The sequence below is a fragment of the Scardinius erythrophthalmus genome (genome assembly GCF_964197995.2).
Source record: "Scardinius erythrophthalmus genome assembly, contig: HAP1_SCAFFOLD_610, whole genome shotgun sequence".
In the NCBI taxonomy this organism is placed as follows: Eukaryota; Metazoa; Chordata; class Actinopteri; order Cypriniformes; family Leuciscidae; genus Scardinius; species Scardinius erythrophthalmus.
The window spans coordinates 493-26,807 of record NW_028296009.1 but is presented as its reverse complement, the minus strand read 5'-3'; the positions used below and the strand labels follow the sequence as shown (position 1 = coordinate 26,807).

At 36.0% G+C, this 26,315-nt stretch overlaps 1 protein-coding gene across 1 annotated transcript; it reads left to right on the top strand.

Moving 5' to 3' along the window:
* Window positions 1-6,816: 6,816 nt before the first annotated feature.
* Window positions 6,817-25,576, top strand: LOC308686660 (sarcosine dehydrogenase, mitochondrial-like; the record flags this gene model as incomplete). Its single annotated transcript, XM_081395099.1, has 9 exons — window positions 6,817-6,924; window positions 7,880-8,206; window positions 8,502-8,680; window positions 9,007-9,186; window positions 9,288-9,411; window positions 9,714-9,814; window positions 12,540-12,644; window positions 19,176-19,305; window positions 25,490-25,576. Coding segments are annotated over exons 2-9 (1,228 nt in total), but the record flags the coding sequence as incomplete, so codon positions are not given.
* Window positions 25,577-26,315: the final 739 nt, after the last annotated feature.

Below are 26,315 nucleotides of genomic sequence, written 5' to 3'. Positions count from 1 at the left end.
AATCGCGTGCAGTGAGATTTTCAAATGCATGCTTGGTGCCGCCCCTCGAGCTGGGCGATTTTCATTACTCAATGCCAGACCTTTAATCTTTTAGATTTAGGTCTGGGTTTCCAGGCTAAGCATCACTTGTACTTTTTTAAAAAAAATTGGGATCAAATAGGAATTATATATACAGACCAGTCAATCCCAATTATATTATAATACATTCCATTCCATTCCATTATATGATATTATATTATATTATATTATATTAATGCTATTATTGATATTATATATATATATATATAAAATATCCCTAACTTGAAGTATAATATAATATAATGTAATATGATATTGTTATATAATATTATATAATATACTTCAAGTTAGGGAAATTTAATATAAAATTATATACATATACATATATAATATAATATAATATATATATATATATATATATATATATATATATATATATATATATATAATATTTATACTACATAATAAATTATATACACTACCGTTCAAAAGTTTGGGGTCAGTAAGATTTTTAATGTTTTTAAAAGAAGTCTCTTCTGCTCACCAAGGCTGTATTTATTTGATTAAAAATACAAACAAAAAAAGTAATATTGTGAAATATTATTACAATTTAAAATGACTCTTTTCTATTTTAATATTTTAAACTGTAATTTATTCCTGTGATCAAAGCTGAGTTTTCAGCATCATTACTCCAGTCTTCAGTGTCACATGATCCTTCACAAATCATTCTAATATGCTGATTTGATGCTCAAGAAACATTTATGATTATTATCAATGTTGAAAACAGTTGTGAACTATATATTCACATAGAAAACAGCTGTTTTAAATTGTAATTTCACAATATTACTGTTTTTGTTTGTATTTTTAATCAAATAAATACAGCCTTGGTGAGCAGAAGATACTTGTTTTACAACATTACTGTATAAAACATTAAAAATCTTACCGATCCAAAACTTTTGACCAGTATCAGTATATAAATACAAGGCAAAACAGGTAGTAATAATAACATGAATATTTAATCATATTGACCTCATTTCAGCTACTGGAAACCATTTTAATTTGCTGTTTTTCACCTCTGAACAGCGAGGACTACAAATCCCATTTTCCCAATCGGAATCTGATGGCGTACTCCACACACCCTCTTCTGGTGCAGCCCTGCCATTACGCCGGGGACCCGGAGTGGGTGAGCGACACCGAGACCTCTACGCTGTGGGACGATGACAACGTGCGCACGGACTGGAGGGGGTCCCATAAAACTCTGAAGGGTTCCCAGCCCCCGGCCGGTCTGCAGAGCGCCACCTACAAGGACGAGTTGTGAAGTGCCTGCACAGCCTACACGGGCATGTTCTAAGAGTGGAGGGGCTAGAAGGAGTGCGCAGCTCTTTATGAGGACAGATGTCACTCATCAGGGAGACCTCAAAACTGGACGAGACGAGCGAGACCTGGGACCGAACGTTAGGAGGACGCTTTCACTCCACAACAACAAAAATCGATTTTTAAATTAGTATGTCTAAATATCTCCAACAAGATACATTTTCTTGTTAAATAAAATAAAAAATACATTTAATACAGACATGTTTTCAGATGATATATCTTAAATGAAATTTATTGGGATTTTTTTTTCTTATTTTAGCATAAATCTAACAAAAAGCAGTGAGGTTTATGGCAACACAAAAGAAACACACAAACAAGCAAAACACAATTTCCCACTGAGAAAGATACGATTTTGAAACAGAGAAAAATAGTTTTAATGGAAAACAAGATCCTGTAAAGGCAATATGGTACAAAGACTCTTATATTTGACCTCAGTTCAAGAGGGAAAAAGTTCTGTATTTTAGGAGAGAGTTTTTGTCCATTTTTTTGGTTATTAGCAACGCTTTGGACTCGTGACCTTCAGTTTATATGCCTGATGAGACCGAAACGTTGCTAATAAAATTTTTATACACATTTGCAATTACTGATTGTGTGAGGGATTTCCTTGTTTTTTTTTTTTTTTTTTACTATATAAAAAGGTCATTTTTTGAAGTGGTGCATTAGAATTTTATTACTGGATAGTATTTAAAGTTTAAACAGCTGTCGTGGGACTATCATGCTCAGACAATCGAACAAACAGAGCTTGTATATTTGAAATGATCTGTGTGGTGAACTTTTTATGTTGGTGCACTTTTGCTGTCCGTTCTGATTTTTTCTGATCCCATCATGTTCATTTGTTCTTATTTATTTCTCTTCCCTGTCTTATTCCCTTCTCTAACTCTACAAAGTGAGCAGCGGGATGAAATGACATTACATTAGTGTGCATGGCAGTTCTGTTAAACTTGTTTTTTAAATAAAAATGTTTTTGAAAAATGACCAAATTGGATGTCAGTCACATACCTTTTTTTATTAAGAACATTATTTGATCTTAACAGCCCTTTATAGGATGTTATGTTGTTGTTTTTTTGGGCCATATAAGAGAAAACTTTTTTTTTCAATCTACTTCACATAGATTAATTAAATTGATTAATAGAGATAAATAATGTGAACAAATATGGCTGTTCTTTTATTAAAGTGAAAAAAGGATATATATATATATATATATATATATATATATATATATATATATATATATATATATATATATATATATATATATATATATATATATATATAAATAAGACTAACTTACCTTTACACAATCTGGGAGGTGACTTCCATAGTATTTTTTTCCCTATATAAGTCAATGGGGTCCATCAACTGTCTAGTGACAAACATTCTTCAAAATATCTTCTTTTGTGTTCAGCAGAAGAAAGAAACTCATACAGGTTTGGAACAACTTGAGGGTGAGTCAATGATGACAGAATTTAGAATTTTTGGGTGAACTATCCCTTTAAAGCAGGGCGACTTCTGCATCTCTATCGCCATCTTTTGGTTAGAGCACAGAAGTACAACAACCACAATTTAGTGCTAGTTTTGAAAGATTCAATTGTTTTCTTTTTTAAATGTAAATATATTATTATTCACAAAAAGATTTCTATAAGAATATAATAATTAAAAAAGATAATAAACAGATGTAGCTAGATGATGAGGCAGGATTACTATCGTTGCCTTAAACTGAAACATAAAAACATTTCATTAGCCTAATTGAAATAGAATAAACACTAACTGAAATAGAATAAAATAAGTAAACGTAAAAAATATTTTCAGTTGTCAGTTCAACATTTCTATATTTATTTTATATAAATTTATTTTATTAGGCCTACATTTATTACATTTATTAAAACTAAATAAACTACAAACTAGGCTTAATAGACAAAAATAATGAATAAATAAAATAAAATAATAAATAAATAAATAAAAAAACAGGGGTTTGCGCTTGACCACTTGTCTACTTAAAGGGATAGTTCACCCCAAATAAAAATTCTGTCATCATTTACTCGCCCTCAAGTTGTTCCAAACCTGTATGAGTTTCTGTCTTCAGACTTTTTGTTTAACAGAAGAAAGAAACATACAGGTTTGGATGGAACAACTTGAGGGCGAGTAAATGATGACAGAATTTTCATTTGGGGTGAACTATCCCTTTAAATGACTTATTTCAGGAATGTGCTTCAAGTGGGCATGAGGACTGCAAGGATGCGTCTCGATCAGCTCACTATTTCAGTAGGCAGGGCACTGATCAGGGAGTCGGCCATTTTAAGGGCTGTCTGAATTGCTAAATCCAGTACCAATCCCTTTTTTAATTCTTTTACTGTCTATGGTACCAATGCACTGAAACTGCTCCGTAAAAAGTCCCACAATGCACTGCGTTGCGAACGCAGTTACTCGGGGAAACGCAAAAGTTTTGCGAGAGAACTCAAAATATATTTTTCTTCCTCCCATCTCATGTTTTTTTTCATCACCATATCCTTTTAGTGGCTTCATACAAAAAAACAAAACAAACAAACAAAAAAAACTAAAAAATTAATATCTAATTCTCAACATTAACAAAAACTATAATACTAAAACCAATGAGGAGGGTGAATTTACAGTACGTGGCTTATATGCAAAATATACAAAAGTTTGAAGCTTTCTGACATTATTCACAAGAGAGAGAATTCGCATTTGATTAAAATGAATGAGTGGGCTAAATCCAGTTTTGAGTGTTTTCAGTTCCAGATTCTTTAAACATTATGTACAAGACAGGAAACAATACAAAATTAAAATAAACAAATAAATGTTTAATTAAAAATAAAACCTGAGTCAAACATTACAGTACAACTGAATGACTCTTATGATATAACTGTTTCTCTGACATTATTTAGGTGTTGAAAGTGGAGAGGATTGATACATGATTAATATCAGCCAGCAGGGGTCATGTGACCACAGCTCAGGGGTAAGGAGGAGTGTTGGGCCATTTCTAAAACACCATCCTCAGCTGAAGGCTGAAGGCATTGCCCCTCGTGACCCCAGCGAACCCTGTTTCATAAGAACAGCAAAATGCCATTGCATCTGAGCAGTTCATTCTCAAATGACACAATCAGTGGCTGAGCTTATTGCACAGAAACAGCCGTTTCAAACTGTTGGCTTTTTACCCAATGTTGTAGTGCTCCGATGACATCATAGTTGTTTGTAGACTCAGATCTGTTATGAATATTTAAAGAACACTTAAATATAATTTTACAACCATTTAAAAGTATCTGAATGAATGAATACAGCAATGTTTGTGGGTGCCACTGCTGTCACTGATAGGCTTTTGTCATTGCTTCATCCAGTGTGTTGTCATATTTCCCTGACCGGGGATGGGGCTCTCTAAACCTCTTCTGATTGGTTGTTTCAGATAGGGAAGGTTTTGTGAGGTCAGACTCAGTGTCCATGTGTGTGGCTGAAACAGAGAGTTTTCACGCTCTCAAGGATGTTTTGTGCATGTAGAAATAGGTCAGCCAATAATGGTCAAAGTTCATGGTATCTGGAAAACTTGTTGTTCTGTCTGATTTGTAAGGCACTAAGCTACATATAAAAACCTTCAAAATCCCATTTTAGTAAACGTATGGAGGCCCATTTCTGCCACATAAGAAAATAAATCACATTATGACATAAAAAGTCAAAATGATGAGATGAAAAGAAGAAATTATCACATAAAAGTACTTGTTATGAGAAGCTATGTTGAAATTCGGACTTAAAAGAGTCAGAATTATGACAAATATTATAATTATAGCATAGAATATTTCAACTTTGTAATCTAACTATGTCATAATTATGACTTAGTATGCCACTATTATGTATATTTTCATGCAATGAGAATGATCTGATGCCATATGTATATGCTTATTTGCTTGCATACTGACACCCATTTTATACAGTATATTCATGTTTGTGTTGCATAATGCATGTTCAGAAATCCTGTTAGGAGCCCCATTATATTCCTCCTGTAATCCTCATCCATGTTCTCAGTATTTTCCAGCAGCAGTGAAGCCTCCTGTAACACCAGAGCAGATGTCTGAGATCAAGCTTTCTGCTCTAATTGTGATCTGCTCTGAGGATAAACCGACAGCTGAGTCTCAACAAGCCATCGAGCACGTAACCCTATATATACACTGTATATATATAAATTAATATAAAACCATAAGGTTTGAAATCCACATATATGATTTTTAAGATAAATTTTTGATCATTGTGCATTTAAATTCTTAAACTTTTAAATCTCCCCATCTTTGATTACGTCTTTATAGTCTAGAAAATGCTTAAAATCAAGTACTAATGATTATATTATACACACTTAAAAAATGATTATATTATACACACTTAAGAAAATATATAAAATTAAATATAAATATATATTTTCATTATATATAGCCTATAGAATAATAATATTACAATATAATAGTATATATATACAGTATATATATCCTAATTATTTATTATTTCAATCTATAATAATAATTTATTATATATAAAATAATAATAAAGTTGATAAAACATTAAATTATATTTTTTTCTTGTCTCAACCCAACATACCATTGGTTCCACCGTCAGCTGCTGGTGGGTGGAGAGTTTACACTAGCAAGTCTATTTGGCAGCTTGCAATGCAACCAATGGATCTGGTCTGCAGTGTGTACTAAACAGTGCACAACGTCCACACCAGCAAAAATATTTTTTTTTGTGTGTGTGTTTTTACTTTCCATAGTGGATTTATTCATCTGACAGGTGAGCAATGCATGTGTTGTTTTGGAACTGTCTGGAAAACTTTTAACTCTCTATCTCAAAACCTACTTTAGCTGCCTAGAGTAACAGAAACCGTTCTAAGGTTCGTTTGAGTGTAAATTGACCGCAAACGACCACTTTTAACCCACTTTGAACGTTTCACACTTGTAATTTTGAATCCAAATTGCGGGAATCCGAATTGTAGCCTACCGTGTAAAATCAAATGCCGGACCGCTGCGAGCTGTTTATTAACAGACAACCGATCATAAACCCCTCAGTATCGCATTAAATATCAATGCGTGTTTAGTAGTTTCAGCGTCTGAAGAAAAAGTTATGTTATAGAGTGGCGGCTTTTATTTTTTAAGAGGCTACATTTTGTGTGTGTGTGTGTGTGTGTGTGTGTGTGTGTGTGTAATATGCTCTATATTTAATAGCGTGCTCGTGGCATGTTGTACCTGTTCGATTGATATTAATATGCAACTATGTGTGATGTCGGCCAGAGGGAACTCCTCGAAAGACCCACAGAAGTATGAAATACTCGTCAGACACGTTGCAATCTTGCAGCTCTGTTTGTTTTTCGGCTCATTCAATCATATCTGCAGTTCTGAAGTTGGCCACACACAGCTGTGTTCATCCACATGCTCGGTCAGCAAACAGCCATATTTGAGCACCGTTTGCTCTGTTTATGAACATATCTCAACAGCAGTTAACAAACAGAGGACTTCTGCTCTTTTACTTAGTTTTATATAGGTGAGCGACACTTATGTGAAGTTTCTGACCTATCACTTCACACGCTGATATTTTGTTTTTAGTTGTCTTGTTTGTTTTTAGGCATGTTATCTAATGCATGTGCATCTGTTTTACAATGTTGTTTTGCACGTTATTATATTATTTAGTTTAATATCAATTTCGTCGTGCTTGCATTGCACAAATGCGTCGATCAGCCTAAAACAAGCTTTTGCATTACGTTCTGCAAAGACAAGTTGGTCATTGTTGCATTATTTTCAGGCGACACGTTTGTTGACCAGTGAGTAGGCTTAAATAAGAAACTGAACTGTCTGTAAAACTCCATTAGTGTAGATAAGCTGACTCACATGATTCTCACAGTGAAGAATGTTAAGAAATATACAGAGGAAATTATACATTTAAATTAGATATTTAAATACATGGATAATAAAGATTAAAATTACTTAGTGCTTGGCTTAAGTTAGTTTTTTATTTTAATTGGTAACACTTTACAAAAAGTGTTAAATTTAGTTAATGCATGAACTAAAACTAACTGAGCAATCCATTTGTTACAGTATTTTTTTAATCTCTGTTAACGTTAATTAATAAAAATACAACTGTTCATTGTTAGTTTGTCACCTCGGGTCCATTAAATAATGTTGAATAAATAAAGATGAATAAATGTTTTAGAATGATTTTTCATTGTTAGTTAATGTCAACTTATGTAGTTAATGAATGCAACCTTATGTAAATAGTTACCATATTATTATTTTTAAAAAGCCAACAATATATCAAAAATCCAGGTGTATTTCATTTTGAAGTAAACTTTTTTTAATGGGTAGACTATTTATCTTATGTAGAAAACTCAAAAAAGTAATTGTAACAAATAAAAGTGGGCCCAGTACTGAGCCTTGAGGGACTCCTTTTCTATCAACATTATATAATAAGAGTGCGTGTTTATGGTCTTGTGTTGTCGCAGGGGCCATGGCCTTCTTGGGAACGGTGGCGCGGAGGGTGACGGCATGCCGTCAGCACCTCTCGCCCCTCTGCCGTGCCACCACCCGCTGCTATAGCTCTCAGTCTACACACACCACAGAGAAGAGCGTCCCCTATGAGAAGACCCTCAAGCAGGAGCATGGCATCGGTGGGCCCACCAAACCACTGCCAAAGTCTGCAGATGTTGTGGTGATAGGAGGAGGAAGCCTGGGTTGCCAGACCCTCTATCACCTGTGTAAAATGGGCATGACCAATGTGGTTTTGCTGGAGAGGGACAGATTGACTGCAGGCACCACCTGGCACACGGCGGGTATTGCACTGTGTTTACTTTGTGATTAGAGACTTGGTTTCTTTTTCAGTTTTTAACTTTCATTGAACAATGTGTAAGGTAAAACTGAATCTAGGTAGCAAATCTGATTTAATATCCCACTTGTACAGTTTAGTAAGTGTTTAGTCCATGAATAGGCTTACATAACTGGTTGTATAATAGTTAAAGCCTACTCCATGGGCGTAGTAGTCCGTCAAATACAAATGAGCTCCAGCTTGTCTTTTGAATATTGTTTCTTTGTTTGAATCAGACACTACATCTTTTTATGTTTTCACAGGTCTTTTGTGGCAGTTAAGACCAAGTGATACTGAGGTGGAGCTTTTGGCTCACACTCGCAACGTGATCAGCTCAGAGCTGGAGGAGGAGACGGGACTCGAGACGGGCTGGATCCAAAATGGAGGCCTTTTCATCGCTTCCAACAAGCAGCGACTGGACGAGTACAAGCGCCTCATGTCGGTATGGCACAAATGCTAAACCACACATCTTGGCAAGATAGAAATGGAACTGCTGCACAGTCGAATTACAAAGACAAAAGAAATATCCAGCCTCGCCTAGAAATTCAGCGTTTGCAACAAAAAAAAAAGTTTATTTCTATAAAAATTACTCAAAGATTCATTCGTATGTAAATTGTCCACTGGAATCCAATGTGCCAATTTTTTTTTTAATAATGAATGCAGTGATTGACTAATCAGAATCAAGAATTTCAAAGAGGCATGTGTTGATAATGAATGAAATGTGAAACATAATCTAATAAGTGGATACTCACGCATTTTGCTTTTCAGTTGGGTAAAGCGTACGGCATTGAGTCATACGTCCTGTCACCAGCTGAGACCAAAGACCTGTATCCTCTGATGAATGTGAAAGATCTTTATGGCACACTCTATGTGCCTAAAGACGGCACCATGGACCCAGCTGGCACCTGCACCACCCTCTCCAGAGCAGCCACTGCACGGGGTGCCACTGTACGCCTCCTCACCCTAAACTCTCTTCAACTGATGATTGACTTCTTTAGTTACGATTCAATGCATGAACCATATTGAAACATGATTATTATTGATTTCAGGTGATCGAGAACTGTCCAGTGACGGGTGTCCAGGTTAAGGTTGATGATTTTGGTGTGAAGAGAGTGAAAGCTGTAGAAACTGCTCACGGGACCATCCGAACTCCATGTGTGGTGAATTGTGCAGGTCAGAAAGATGCAGACTTCACCAGCAGGGGGCAGTCTGTGATAGTGAAATAGCATTTAACCATGTATTGCTGTAAAAGCAAACTTTTTGACCTCACCTCTTAGTCTTTTAAATATTTAAAACACACACATACATGCATAAGACACATATATATATATATATACATATATATACACATACACTTATTTATTGATTATTTTACTAATTTCTATGGTCTTTTTTAAATGTATATCATAATCATGTTTCATCAACTGTCTGTTTTCATGCCAATACAGCATAATCCTGTCACATATGTTTTTTAGGTGTCTGGGCCACTAAGCTGGGTAAAATGGCAGGCGTCAATGTTCCATTGGTAGCCATGCATCATGCTTATGTTGTCACAGAAAGAATCGAGGGAATTCAGGTAATCTATTAAATGCCGCACATTGTCCATTTCAGCATAGTATTACACATCACAAACCAACAATCATAATAAATCATGTCTTTGCTCTTAGTTGTAGCCTAAAGTATCTGTGATGGACATAATGTGCATAAAATGCCCCACTACCTCATTGGGGTCTTGAGTAATCACACCTTTGTCCTAGGCTACGTAAACTGCAAACACTAGGATCTTTGCAGAAGATGGCACCATGACTTCAGATGAATCAACACATTTAACCATGTGCACATGGTCCTTAACATTCCACGCACTAAAAAAACAGCAGGAAAACTCAAAATCACACCATTAAGGGGAGAGATGCACATAATACAAAAACATTGAGGCATTTTGCATGATTTTTTCTTACAGTGATGCATGCTGGGAAACAGAGTCCAGCATTTTAACAGCCGGTTAATGTGCAGCAATTGCGTTGAGCCGAAGTAATTAGCATTCTTTTCTGTGCAAACATCTTGTTTTAAAGTTTTTAATCAAGTTAATCCAAATTTAGTTGTAGAATTCTTAGACAAAATGGGGCTTTCTATTAAAACGGGTAAAACGGCAGTGTCTATTTAAAATTTTAATGACAGTTTTTTTTTTTTTTTTTTGCTCAAAATAATCAAAGAAGCTTGTGTGGCATTAAAAAATAAATAAATACATAATTAAATTAATTAAGATTATTGTTTATTGTGCCTTATTAAAAAATCCTGCTATTTGCCTGCTGCAATTAATGTTCTATACCTGTGAAAAGTAGATCAGGGCTCAACAAAGAGGATGGGCTGATGACCAGTTTGACAGAGTTGCAGGCCACATGTGCTGCATTGATACTACAATTTACATCTTGTGAATATGTTTTTGTGCCTTTATGGTGTCTATTGAATGCTGTTATTGAATGTGCTAATTATGTTACCAAGGAAACCAATGAAATGTACTCATTTAAATGTGTTATTAAGGAAACCAAGGATAATGTGACAGCGTCAGTTAGAGTGGTGTGAAAATTATAAACGGATCAGTAATGCTTCACACTAGATTACTGTTTCCCTGCAGTTTATAGCTGTCACAGTTGCATTTATATGTATTTCCATGTAATATTAACAAATATTATAAAAAATGTGTTAATAGTATTTGATATTTACATTTAATAAAAAAAATAATGATGTAAATAATAATATAATTAAATAACTACATAATAATGAAATGAAAGGTTCAGCCATGAAACTCTTCGTGTTCTGATTGGTTCGTTCAACGTAATGTTCTCAGCCAATCAATTTCACATATTCATTACCGTTTCCCTTTGTAACCATGGCATCCAAACAAATACACTAACTCTGCGCGCCATGTGGATTCTTATTCTACCCCTCCGCCTCCCCAGCACCACCTGCCTAGATCTGCTACAGGGTCTCTCTCTCTCTCTCTCTCTCTCTCTCTCTCTCTCTCTCTCTCTCTCTCTCTCTCTCTCTCTCTCTCTCTCTCTCTCTCTCTCTCTCTCTCTCTCTCTCTCTCTCTCTCTCTCTCTCTCTCTTTTCTCTCTCTCTCTCTCTCTCTAGCAGCATCAGCACATCTCCAATAAATTGATGTTCCGAACATAAAATTCTACACTCATTTTAGGTGGTGTTTAGTCAACTAGGTGAAAATACACATAACTGTAAATAAATGAGTTGTACTATTTCAAAACGGAAGTGCGTCACGGACCTCTGTGCTAGTAGTCCATTGGGGCGTCGTGCTCTCTTCTGTGGCAAATCACAACAGCAGCCATGGCATAAGCACTTAGCTCAGAGCCTTCCTCTGGATTATGCAACACTGTGTGTGTGTGTGTGTGTGTGTGTGTGTGTGTGTAGGAGAGAGAGAGCGATTGTAGCTTGATGCATGGTTGATGACAGCTATGTTACTCCTCACAGAATGGCCAATGTGTCATCACTGAATCTCAAGTAATGAGATGTTTGTCATCCACATGATGTGATAGTGAAATTGATAGATATTTTGCTTCTGAATGCAATGTGAAACTGTGCCCTCAAACCAACATTAACTTTGGAAGCTTGTTTCTGCCACGGAATAATAGGTAATTGTGACCTTTTATCTCGCAATGCTGACTTTGTTCTCGCAATTGCGAGTTTATAACAATTTTGATTATTATTATTTATTTATTTTTTACAATGTTTCACGTTAACATTAAAAAATGTATTGCTACATTTGTTACAATATTTATTAATCTTTGTTAATGATAGTTAATAAAAATACACTTGTTCATGTTAGTTCACAGTGCATTAACTAATGTTAACAGATACAACTTGATTTTAATAATTAAATGTATTAGTAAATGTTGAAATTAGCATTTACTAAGGTTAATACATGCTGTAGAAGTGCAGTTCATTATTAGTTCATGTTAACTAATGTAGTTAATTAATAAAACCTTATAGCTATGTTTCCATCCAAAGTTGTGAATATACTCGCACAAAATATCGCATAAAACATTTGCGAATAAAGTACCATTTCCATCCAGTGAGTCGAAGAGAACAAAATCATCATTACATGACGCTTAATATTCCGTGTCGGAGATAAGCTTCCATAAATTACACAGGAGAGTGGAAGTATCACTGTACACACTGATCATATCATCATCTGATGTTGGTTATAGTTTCACCATATTTGCTCCTACAAAATGCTTTGTCATGCATGAATATAATGAGCTTTCTGATATGTCTTTTTCCACTAGAATATGCCCAACGTCAGGGACCATGATGCATCTGTCTACCTCCGTCTCCAAGGTGACGCTCTTTCTGTGGGAGGCTACGAACAGAACCCCATATTCTGGGATGATGTAAGTTTCCAAAAGAGAAAAAATATTACGGAGTCTGATATATAAAAGGTGCTATTCTTTCCATATTTTTGCTATAGTTGTTTATGTTGTATATTTGCTGTGTTTGGTTTCCATATATCCATACATCAGGAAGTTCCCATTTACCATTTGATTTGCTGTGCATTCAAGTGATTTGGTACAAATAAAATGGGTGCATGAAGTGATTTCATATTTTTTCCTCTTCCCACTTTTTAGAGCTATTGCGCAAAATGAGGGGCAAAAAGTGCATTAGGTTTGTAATTGATGTTTTATCAAATTATTTATCTTTCTCATTGGGGATTGACAATGTATCATATTGGTTATCGGCCGAAAATTTATGTTTTAGTTTTTTATCACTATTGGTTGATATTGTGCATGCTAATTTCTGCCTATTTTTACATTTAGATCGACCGTTAGATGATAGAAAAGTTAGTTAATCTTTATAAACATTTCAAAAACATTTCACTGATATTTTATTATACTATTATAGCGTTTATTCATATTTTGAATTAGCTTTCATTTTATTTTATTTAGTTATATATTTTAGTTTGTTTTAGTCATTTTGTTATTTTGTTTTTATATTTCTATTTAGCTTTAATTTATATGTTTTAGTAATTTTATTAATTCAAATAAAATTTTATTTCAGTTAGTTGCCAAAGCCACATTTCTACTTTTTGGTTAATTTTAAGTTTCAGGTAAATTTGTGTTTCAGTGAAAGATGCACACACACACACAGTTTGGTCTAGGGCTGCACGATAGAACAACATTAAAGGGATAGTTCACTTTGAAATAAAATTTTGGTATGTTTTAGCTTACCTCAAGGGCATCCAAGATGTAGGTGTCTTTTTTTCCGCAGTAGTTTCAATTTTGATATTTTTAGGTCAAACCGTTCTTGTCTGTCAGTCGTATAATGCAGGTCTATGGTCACTGTCTCAAAGAGCATGCACAGAGTCCAAATTAAAACAATTCCCCATCATCCAAATTAAACAATTCCCCATCGTAAGTACACATTGATGGCCTAAGACACAAAACGAGCGGGTTGTGTGAGAAAACGAACAGTATTTATATAGTTTTTACCTCTTATTCACAGCCACGTCCAAGTGATCTGAGGGCGCGCGCGCATCCTGGTGTGTGACGTTTACGCAGACTGGTGCATAGATATATACACTAGATGTCGCCTTAAAGACATTCGTTCCAATGAACTGCCGTAGACAAGGCGACATCTGGTGTATATATCTATGTGACCATAGACCTGCATTATACGACTGACAGACAAGAACGGTTTGACCTAAAAATATCAAAATTGAAACTACTGTGGAAAAAAAGACACCTACATCTTGGATGCCCTTGAGGTAAGCTAAAACATACCAACATTTAATTTCAAAGTGAACTATCCATTTAAATAGAAAACACGATATTGCTTTGTGCGGTTTTTCGAATGGCAAAGGCCACGATTTAATTCTATAAATATGCGCTTTGTGTTTTGAAGCACGCGTGCAACTTGTAACAGTGAGGGTCTCGGAGAGACTCGTTTCATTATTAAGTGGCTCGGTGTGCATTATTAATGAGAAGAAACTCGTTCGCTCCAATCACGGCGCTGTTTTCTGCATGAGATTGCATTACACCGGAGAATTCAAGTGTCACGAGAGGCTGTTTCAGGTGTTCATTCATCTGCGATGAGTTAAATACGAACCGCGATGAGTTAAATACGAAGTTTAACAACACTCACAGCATGTATTACTGTTCATATGCATGGATCATCATACAGTTCATCAGTCCACAGCATGGATTACAGTTCCGGACCAGAGTGAGCGTGGTTTACGTTTTATGGACATATTTCATTTACTCTTTATCGTCTGTAAATAAAGAAATGAAAACGTAAATATTATTATCGAAATTTTACAGTTGTACTTTAAAATAACATTATTAGTTTTATTAAATACTCGATTTCTGTCATAAGATTTAGCTTACAGTAACGGCAATAGTTTTCTGGTGGGTCTTGAGATTCTAGATTCTAGAGATGAGATTATACTTGTCTAGGTGGGTCCTGGAATGGAAAGGTTTGGGAACCCCTGGTCTGGAGGGACGGCAGAAAGGGTTTTGCATAGAGAAGGTTAGAGTATACTGTACTACATCTACCTTAAATCTCAGTGTAGACATCTCATATTAGCCTACTGTATATACCAGTGTTTAAGGACAATATTATAGTTTTTGTTAATGTTTTGAAGTCTATTATATTTTTTGATTTTCTGTTAAAGTTTTAGTAATTTTGTTAATTTTAGTTGGGAAAAAAAATTCTATATACTTTATAGTTAAACTAAACAATTTAAACAAAAATGAGAAGTGTTGCCTCAGCAGCTAGCTGAAATAAAATAAGTTTATATATATATATATATATATATATATATATATATATATATATATATATTATTTCAGTTAATGTTTATTTTATAATGAAATTCAGTGAAATTTTTTTTATTTATATATATATATATATATATATATATATATATATATATATATATATATATATATATATATATATATATATATATATATATATATATATATATATATATATAACAACAACCCTGGTATGTACAGATGATCTGAAAAAGTATAATTTATGCTAAGATAACCATTTCAAACAGTCGTGTCCTCATCACGCTTTCAGAAATTTGGTAAAAAATAAATAAACTTCAATAATTATGATGGTGAGGCTGAAACTGAAAAAACACAAGCTAAGTGTCTTTACAAGCTTTTATTCTTGCCAAGAAGGTCAATTCTGATATCAAGAGTGTTCTGCAGTAAGAGGAGACGCACAGCAAAGTTACACTCACACATTTAGGTCTCGTCCCCTTCAGTCAACATGTGAGGGCTTCGTTTAAACAGAAAAACAACTCCTTTGTCGGTGTTATCTGCAGCAGAGACACCTTGAGTGAAAACAAAGCTGCGGCTCGACTGTTTTCAAGGCAACTTGAGCACAAACGAGACTGCAGGTAACTGTTCAAGGCTAAGCACAAACATGTGTTCATCACAGATTAAGCTAGAGTTTCCTTCATGGAAGACAAAAATGTATTTAAATGGTTTGCTATGTTCAAAAAACATCTTATATGGTTTGCTATGGTCAAACTTTTCCATGACAGCATTTAATGCAATTTTGTGTAAAAACATTCTAACATTTTGCATTCCAGTCAAATAAGAAGGCAAAAAGAGATTTAATTTAAACTGATGAGACTAAAATGACTGTAAGGGTTAATTTAGCTCAAAGGAGATTATTAATTAATTTTATAGGGAATTTTGAAAAAGTCCCTTATTTTACTGCTAAACAAATGAATCGTCCAGTGTTCAATAGAGTGGGCCATAATTATCAACTCTGTTGCGGATATTAATATCCAAATAGTGGAAACACTATTTATTAGTATGGTAACAAGATCAGCAGTTTCTGACATTAAATTTGTAAGCACATTTAAATACGAACGAGACTCTATTGGTTATACAGGATATGCACTTTATAAGACATGACCTGAACGAACCATCAATCATTAATTTAGCGTTTCTTAGGCAGGGTTATTGAACTTTATATCAATGCACCAGATCAGCTCGAATCTAGAGGCGTTACTTGCTCTGTGTCTTTGAATGGGGATCCTGGAAGGATCTTTGCTGAAATGGGTTTCTCAGGTTCACTGGAGGTCTTTTCGTGTCTGGAGGGACGTCTTGGGAATCCAATCATGTTCTGGTGTGCTGGCGGATGAATGGAAACAGAGTCTCTCTCGTGGCTTAAAGTTCCCCTGTGGTGAAAATCAAGCTTTTTTTAAAGTTGTTTATATGTCTATGTGGTGTTTTTAATATGTAATTTGCTCATGGTTTGGTCTTAAAGCATAAGTCGACACCATTGCTGAGTATTTTCTCCTTAAAACTGCAGTGAACCAAAGACAGTCTCAAAAACACGCTTTGAAATCGCTGGTGTTTCTGACGTCACAAACTACCTTGTAACCAATCAGATCAACGTGTGATCGTCAACGAGTGGATCTCTGAGCTGGTGTGAGTGAGTGGAGGCGGGGCTCATTTGCATATTCATAGAACTGCGTATACTATATGAGGCAAGGGTGTAGAGTTACATTCAAGCTATTTTATGTAATTTTGGTCATCAAAGGTGAGTTTTAAGGGATAAAATGATTGACTACAGGGGGACTTTAAGTTTGATGTTTGAGGTGGGCAAAGACTAGAGTCATTGACTGAAGCTTCGCGGGAAATCTTAACTTAGAAAACGAGACTCTCAACGGAAAAGAAAAGAAACCTGTCTTCTCATCTAATGCTTTGTTCGTGTCCTCTTTGTTTGTGTTTGTCCGACCCTTTGGAGGAGTTCTGACCACATTGTCTTTAGTTCAGGTTGTGAATGTTTCTCCTCCCCTCATATAAATTGCATGTAATCTGATTAGACACATGGTCTCTTTAACTTTCCCGCTCTGGAAGATTACAATTTAAACATGATAACAATACATTTTACACAGATTTGATTCATACAATAATTTCCTGATAGGAAACAAGACTTCTAATTCTTCTAATCACCATTTGATAGTTATAACAATTGCATGAATTATGTGTGATCTAATAGATAATAGGTTGTAACATAATACAGAATTATACAGTTGAACAATGTTTTATTATAAGTCCATCTAGCATTGTTTTGGAACGATCGGATGCATTTTGATATGTAAAGGCTGTCTCTGGATTTTAGAGACGATTTTGTAGTCCTGAGTTTAAGGGAAGGTCAAACAGAGGTCGTTGAGAAGGTCTGTTTTAAGTCTCTGTCTTCGGTAATCAAACAATCCTTGGCGTTAACTCCTGATTTTCCTTGTGCGAGTCAAGATGTGCCATTTCCAAACCAATCCGTCTTTTTAAAACTGCCTAACGTTGACATCTTAAGTGTTCGTTCGCTAGTTGGGTTATCTCTTACAAGCGTTCTTTGTCTTATATGTAGAAGATTTAGTTAGTTTCCAGGCTAAATGGCGTCCCAAATGACAGATCATCTGATTTAGGGTCCTGAGTGTTGACTTGGAATTTGTCTCTTTCATAGTTCTGATCTGATCAGTTCCTACATCACTAATATCCAGTTAATTCGCTACAAAAGGAAAGTTCACATACTGTGTACAGTATACTTACCACATACTGCAGAAAGAAGTAATTCTGATTCCAAACGTAGCGTGTGTGAGTGTGTCTGTCTGCTGATATTCCAGTGTGATGATGTCCGGAGATCTTTTTTTTTTTTTATACATCGCTCTGCCCTTTGACCAGATTTACACTGCGTTCCCTTTATAATCATCTCCAGCCTGCAGTATTCTGTAACAAAACTCTCTGTCACCTCACACTTTCACAACAGTCTTGCTATGAAACAGCGGATCAATATCTTAGGGAAGTGTGAACATTTTGAGGAGTGTGTTAGTAGAAAAGGCGCTGGTCTGAAACTTTTAATGAGACGGTGTGAAGCCTGGCCTGTTCTCAGCACATGCAGCCTCTACAGTTTTTATTTTTAAACTCCAGTCTGCTCCACACCGGCCACATATTCTCTCCATTTTCTTGCGATCAGCATTTCATCAGCTGTCGGATTGCTCACACCGTCTGCTGCCTCTTTCCATCCCACGGTTTTGAGGGTTCATTGACATTCCCCTGTGGCTGTGAGAAAAGACCGTGACAAGCAGAGAGGATTTTGCTTAAATAAAATTACAAATTGAAAAGTGTTCTTGGAAGAAGCATACTTGTTGTGAAAAGTGAAAAGTGAAGTTTGAGCCGTGCAGATGGTTGATGGGGGAGATGGTGTTGCTCCTTAAAAATATAAAATATATGTTTGTTTTCATACTGGAGTTGCTCTCGAAGTTGCTCCTGCAAAGTAGAAAATTGACTTCACTAAGCTGGTTATTGTCAAATTATCAAACAAGCTTTACAAAGCATCCCAGAAGAATAAGCGGAAGATTTTCACAAACAGTGTGATATTCTTTTTGTAAAATAATTTTTTTTTTAATTATTATTCTAAAATGTATTTTTATTTTGAATTATGATTATTTTAGTTATTTTAATTTATTGATGTTCTTAATTCTGTCAATTAAAAAAATATTTGCAACAAATATAATAATAAAAGTAATATATATATATATATATTTAAATCCTCAGGGGACCTTGCATCACTATTATAAGTGACTGTAATTTGGGATAATTTCTGCGAAATTACTTTTAAACACAGATCCTCCATAGACAAAAATAACGTACATCTGAGAAAACGGACAATGGCTACAGTTGTTAAGGATTGGCCAGTGATGTTTTTAAGGCGGGGCTTAGCAAAGGGTCATTAGGACACCAGCAGTTTAACTTGATTGGTGTTTTTACCTTAGTGACGTTATCATCCAGTAAGACCTTCCTCCCAAATCATTGATGTATGATTTTTTGCAGCTGTGAGGCCACTCCATTATTGAGTTATGATTATAACATTGTGTTATTTGTTCTCTGAACCTGTAGGTGTCTGATAAGTTTGCCTTCAGCTTGTTTGATCTGGACTGGGACGTCTTCATGCAACACATCGACGGAGCCGTTAATAGAGTGCCTGCTCTGGAGCAAACTGGAATCAAATCCACTGTCTGTGGTCCAGGTACATAAACACACACACACACACACACATGCACACACATTCTTGTACAGCTATCTTTATGAGGACATTCATTGACACAATGCAATCTCTAGCCGCTTACCCTAACCTTACCCATCACAACTAAGTGCCTAACCCGACCCCTGACCCTAAACCGACCCTAACCTAATTTTAACCTTATCCCTAAAACCAAGTCTTGACCCTCAAACAGGCCTTTAAAGGTGTCTCAGAAAGTGAAGACCGGCCAAAATGTTCTCACTTTACTCTCTTTGTCCTCACTCCAATGGTCTAAAACTCAAACTGGTCCTCACAAAGATAGTTGTATAAGTATACACACACACACATACACACACACAGACAAATCCATCAGATGCCTGTTTTACAACATTATGTTCTTGATACATTAAAAAGAATTGGCTTATAAGAGTCATTTGTTCAGAAATTGAACTACATTGGTCATGTTATACAGTATGTTTTTGAGTCACTAAAAATAACCAGTTCATAAGAGTCATTTGTGAACTTTTTTTTTTCAAGCTGTATGTTTTTGGCTCTAAAACTATCTGGCTCCATAAGAGTACATTTTTCAGGAAACTTGGGTCACAGTTTCTGGTCTGTTTCTGACTCATGATAATTACCAGCTCATAAGAGTCATCTGTTCAGAAATCATGCTGTGTGTTTTTGAATCAAAAGAGCTGGCTCATAAGAACCATCTGTTCGGGAATGCTGTAAAGAACCAGTACATGGCAATCATTCATTGAGGAATCAAATTCACTGATCACATGCTCATGTGAGTCATTTGTTTCTTTTCACATTTTCATTGTAGTGCAAAGTTTAGGGTATTTCTATAGTCAATGCAGAACTTCTAGTATCTTCATCAACTCACTAAACAGACCTTTTGACCGAGATTCATCTCGCTGTGCTCTGCCAGTCCATGTATTCAAGTGATGGGCTAACTGTCAGATGACACTGCGCTCTGATTGGCTGATCTGTCACAGCTCCAGCTTTCCCCAGAGATTCAGTCAACCTTTACTGGCTGTAATAAAGGATGACAGGTGTGAAATGCCGCCAACACACTGTAGTGACTGTTGGTCACTTGCAGACGAGTTTCGGGTCAGTGGATAAGCGCTCCTTAAATAATTTCGGGAGTGCTATGAACGACTCCATTCGTCAGCTATTAAAAACGAGATGGTGAGCATACATGTAATTCAGGCCTGCTGTCATTGGACTCTTGTATGAATCCCATTTAACGCATGATAATTATACATTTTTGGTGTGAACTGCTCTCATTAACTGCATCCATTTTAGTCAAGAACTACACTTGAAAATCACGATTACTTGATTGAAGGGCACCTGTACGCAGTGCTATTTTCATAATGATTTCAGAATAAATAGTCCTCGTGAAGTGCTCGCATTCTTACTGCGTCGCATTGACCTCCCGTGACGCGAGCCAGTGCGTCGTCAACACTGGGCAGAGGTCTTGATCCACTAAATATTGGAAAACTGATTACTTAATTACCTTAATTATCTGGTTGCACATTAAACGAATAGTACGATTACTGATATACTTTGACATCCGGATGTGATTTAATCGTGTTTCCTCCTTGTCACACACTGCAGTTTAATTGTTTTTTTAAAAACAATTAAATGCTCTAATGCTCACCAAGGCTGCATGTATTTGATCAAAATCACAGTAAAAACAGTAATATTGTGAAATATTATTAGCATTTGAAATAACTGTTTTATATGTGAATATATTTTAAAGTGTAATTTATTCCTGTGATGCAAAGCAGAGTTTTTAGCTTCATCACTCCAGTCTTCAGTGTCACATGATCCTTCAGAAATGGTTCTGTTGATGTTGAGGATATGTTTGAGCGTGAGTGTGATCCGCTGAGGGCAGCCAGAGCGCTTGGGTCGTTCCTCAGAGGCCATCGCTGTCTGTGTGTGGTGACGGATGAGTAAGAGGGAAGATGGATAAATAAAATATAGCTGCAACCTCACCCTTTCCTTTTGCTCTCTGTCGTTCTCACAAAGAGCAGGCGATGCTCTGGAAAACACTTTCTCATGTGGAGTAATGGAAAAGGTGTGTCTCCTTTTCTTCATCTCTCTTTTTCTGTCTCACTTCTCAATCTTTCTTGCTCTCGTGGCCTCCGTTTCTCTTCACACTCGGTCTCCTTTGCATTTCTCTCTGCCTTTGATGCTTTTGAGGGTCATCCCACAATATCTTACCACTGAAAGCTTTGACCATTACGAATAGACCATTAAGTGAGCGCTCAGCAGCAATGCATTTTTAAAGAGCTTTTCAAAAAGATCTGATCTGACCCACCATGTGTCATACGTTTCCCACCTCTCCCTCTTATTTCCTTACCTTTTGTACTTTATGTATTATAAACTGTCAGCAATTAATTTTTTCATGAAGTACAGGAAACGTTATAAAAAAACATTCAACTGACATTATAGCGGCTTTTACGGAGGGACCTTTGCAAATATACATATATACAGTCTTTTGCGTGCCCACGACAAACTTTTGCGTTACAATTTCCAGTTTATGTGTACTGTCTATAACCTATTTCCTTTGTATGTCGCTGCCATTTTACTATATAAATTCATGTGCATCCATACTCTCGTTTTCTATAAAGATCTATTTGCTAAAAATGTGGCTTTCGTTAGGGCAGTATACCGCTAATATCACAGCCTTTAACGAATTTAACTCTGTGGCGGCCAAGAAACCGCGCCACGAAATAGATGGCTCAGTGTCCATTGTCCTATGCTAAGTTTAATGGTTCATAAAAAACATTGGTACTGTAAAAAGTGATCAAAATTTGGATTTTGTTAGGGCAGTAAATTTTTATTGTCCCATATAAAACTTTAACGGCCAATTTGAAAATATTGGCACAGTAAAATGTACTAAATTTGTATTTCACAAGATCAAAACTCCCTTTATTAAACCACTTTGTCAGATTGAATGCATCCTTACAGGTGGTGGAGAAATGCTGAGTTTCTTTATTCAATTCTAACAGCGCTTATTGCGAGCAGAGCCGTAAAGGACTTATGAAAGCGTTGAGTTATATAAAAGGGAGGCTCACGCTCGTACTCTCGTTTTCTTTATAGGAAACAAGGAACAAAGGAAATGGGTTATAGTATACATAACGTGTGAGCACACAAAAATTTGTTTGCATGCTCATGTGTTACAATTTCCGGTATAGTTTATATATTGTTTCGAAATAGTTTCTCTTGAGCACGCAAAACGTTTCTTGTGCGCACACGAAAGTCTGTATATTCTTGATATTTGCAAAGGTCCCTTAAGGGCTCTGTAGGCTTTCGCAAAGGAGGAACTTTTTCAACTAATGGCGGAAGTAGGCGTGTTCGCACCGCAGGAACTGGGAATGATTTTAGTTCTAGGAACACCTTTTGAGGGACTAAATTAGGGTCTAAACCAGAACTATAGGAACTACCAGTGGCGCAGCTAATACTTCACATGCTGTTATTACTGTTTTCTCATGTTAAATTTTATATAGAAAAATCTTGGTATTTTTACATTTATGAATGTGCATAAATATTAAATATTCCGGCACATAATTTGGCACATAATTTTTTACATTTTTGATACTAGAATATTATTTTTGTTGACAAAATACATCACGTGAATAGACACTTATCAATGTAAAGCTGCTTTGAAACCATTCGTATTGTAAAAAGCGCTATATAAATAAAGGTGACTTGACTTGACTATACATGGTAAAAGAAAAATGGACTGAAATTAATTAATATAACATGAAGAAATGTTGATTCAATTAAAGGACATTTTTGTCAAAAGCAAAAAACAGATACTTGCTGTTGTACCTTTAAGAATTTGTAAATTAATAGATTTACAGTGGGAGTAGCACACATGATGCATGTAATAAAATATTCACAGATATTTGAAGGTTATGTGTATATACATTTGAGTATTGAAGTTTTATCACATGAAGTTCATCAACACAAACACACACTTCTATTCAAATGTTTGGGTCAGTAAGATAAGATTTTATGTTTTTGAAAGAAGTCTCTTATGCCCAAAGCTGTATTTAATTGTAAAGAAAAATATGAACAGAAATCAGTCTAATATGCTGATTTGATGCTCAATAAACTTTTTTTAATCAATATTGAGAACAGTTGTGCTGCTTTATATTTTTTTTGAAAACCATGATACATTTTTTCTTCAGGATTCTTTGTTGAATAGAAGGTTCAAAAGAACACCATTTATTTGAAATAGAAATGTAACATTGTAAATGTCTTTACTGACAATTTAATGGGTCCCTGCTGAATAAAAGTACTAATTTGATCCCAAAATTTTGAACAGTGTGTTCAACAGGGCCATGTCTGCATTTGCAAACTTGCATAAAGTATGTTTCTCTCCCATTGTTAATTTGAATGGGCCACGTTTCTGTATACTTAATATACAGTGGGGAAAATAATTATTTGATCCCCTGCTGATTTTGTAAGTTTGCCCACTTAGAAAGAAATGAAGGGTCTATCATTTTTATGGCAGGTTTATTTTAATGGATAGAGACAGAATATCAACCAAAAAATTTGGAAAAAAACACATTATATAAAGGTTATAAATTGATTTGCATTTCATTAAGTGAAATAAGTATTTGATCCTCAAGCAAAACATGCCTTAGTACTAGGTGGAGAAACTTTTGTTGGCAAGCACGGAGGTAAGACGTTTCTCATAGTTGGTCACCAGGTTTGCACACATCTCAGGAGGGATTTTGGTCCACTCCTCTTTACAGAGACTCTCAAAATCCTTAAGGTTTCTTGGCTGTTGCTTTGCAACTCATAGTTTCAGCTCCCTCCACAGATTTTCTATAGGATTATATTGGCTAGGCCACTCCAAGACCTTAATGTGCTTCTTCTTGAGCCAGTCCTTTGTTGCCTTGGCAGTATGTTTTGGGTCATTGTCATGCTGGAAGACCCATCCACGACCCATCTTCAGTGTTCTGGCTGAAGGAAGGAGGTTCTCGTCCAGGATTTGACGGTACATGGCCCCGTCCATCAGCCCCTCAATGCGGTGAAGTCGTCCTGTACCCTTAGCAGAGAAACAGCCCCAGAGCATGATGTTTCCACCGCTGTGCTTGACTGTAGGGATGGTGTTCATGGGGTTATAGTCAGCATTTCTCTTCCTCCAAACACGGCAAGTTGAGCTGATGCCAAAGAGCTCGAATTTGGTCTTATCTGACCACAGCATTTTCTTCCAAGCCTTCTCTGAATCATTAGATGTTCATTGGCAGACTTCAGATGGGCTTGTACATGTGCCTTCTTGAGCCGGGGGACCTTGCGGGCACTGCAGGATTTCAATCCATTGTGGCGTAATGTGTTACCAATGGTTTGCTTGGTGACTGTGGTCCCAACTGCCTTGAGATCATTAACAAGCTCCTCCCGTGTAGTTCTGGGCTGATCCCTCACTTTTCTCATGATCATCCTTACCTCATGAGGCAAGATCTTGCATGGAGCTACAGACCGAGGGCAATTGATTTTTTTCATTTTGTATTTCTTCCATTTACGAATAATCACACCAACAAAAGTCTCCTTCTCACCAAGCTTCTTGCTGATGGTCTTGTAGCCCATTCCACAGGTCTACAGTCTGGTCCCTGACGTTTGACAGCTCATGATGGTGGAGAGGTTGGAATAGAAGATACAGATTCTGTGGACAGGTGTCCACTGACAATAGGACATTAGGAGTACTTTCTTAAAGTGACAGGGCTAATCTGTGTTCCACATGGGCACATAACCAATCTGTGGGAGGCAGAATTCTTGCTGGTTGCTTGGGGATCAAATACTTATTTCACTCGATCAAATGTCAAAAAAATTTTGGTTGATATTGTCTATGTCCATTAAAATAAACCTACCATAAAAATGATAGACCCTTCATTTCTTTGTAAGTTGGCAAACTTACAAAATCAGAAGGGGATCAAATAAATATTTCCCCCACTGTAATAAGGTGCTTGGTTTATACAGTTAATCAAGTTTCTATCAATGATCTGGGAAGACGAGTTTTGCATTGAGAATGTTAGGGTATACCAATGTACTCCATTGATCTCTTTGATTTCAATATATTAGGTTTCTTCCTATAGTTTTAAATTTTATAAAATAATATAGTCATGAAAACCAGATTAATAGTGTATTTGTACCCCCTTTACCCCTACAGAATCATTCACTGCAGACCACAAGCCTCTGATGGGTGAAGCTCCTGAAGTGAGAGGCTTTTTCCTTGGATGTGGCTTCAACAGTGCAGGTAGGTCATGGAGCACACACACACACACACACACACACACACACACACACACACACACACCCATGCACACGCCCACGAACACACACACACGCACCTTTCTCTTCCAGAGATGACCAGTGCCAAATGAATTATTTAACCCTGAAACCCTGCAGAGATCACATGCAAAATTCAGTCTCACCCACTCTCCATGTACACGCCACCTACTCAAGATCAACACAACTTGATCTCTGACCCCTGACCCACACGTGTCCAGATATCTAAGTCCATTGCAGTTGTAATCCATCTCTTCCTGTGCAGTGCACAGTCCTTCACTATCAGCTGTTCTGGGCTGTAAAACTGGAAAAATTGAGAATTACGACGTTTAATTCTATGTTTCTGTGTTTAAAATTGAGATCACGATTCTGAACAGACAACTAAACAAAATAACATGCAATTTTACTGGAGGTTCTGACAAAATTCTAATTGCTGCAGTTCAAATGAATGATTCAATGACTCACTCATACACACTTCACTTGTTTCATTACTGAATGAATCAGTGGTTTTGAACGAATCTCTTGAATGAATGATTCAATGACAGATACATTTTTTAAGTCACTTTTTGCCACCTACTGGTGCAACAATATAATTGATACAATCTTTATTTGAAGCGTTGTTACTTTCAAAAGGAGTTTTTCTCTATTGTCACTACCATACATCAGTGTTTATATCCGAACTATAAACCTTTATCCCAGCACTTCTG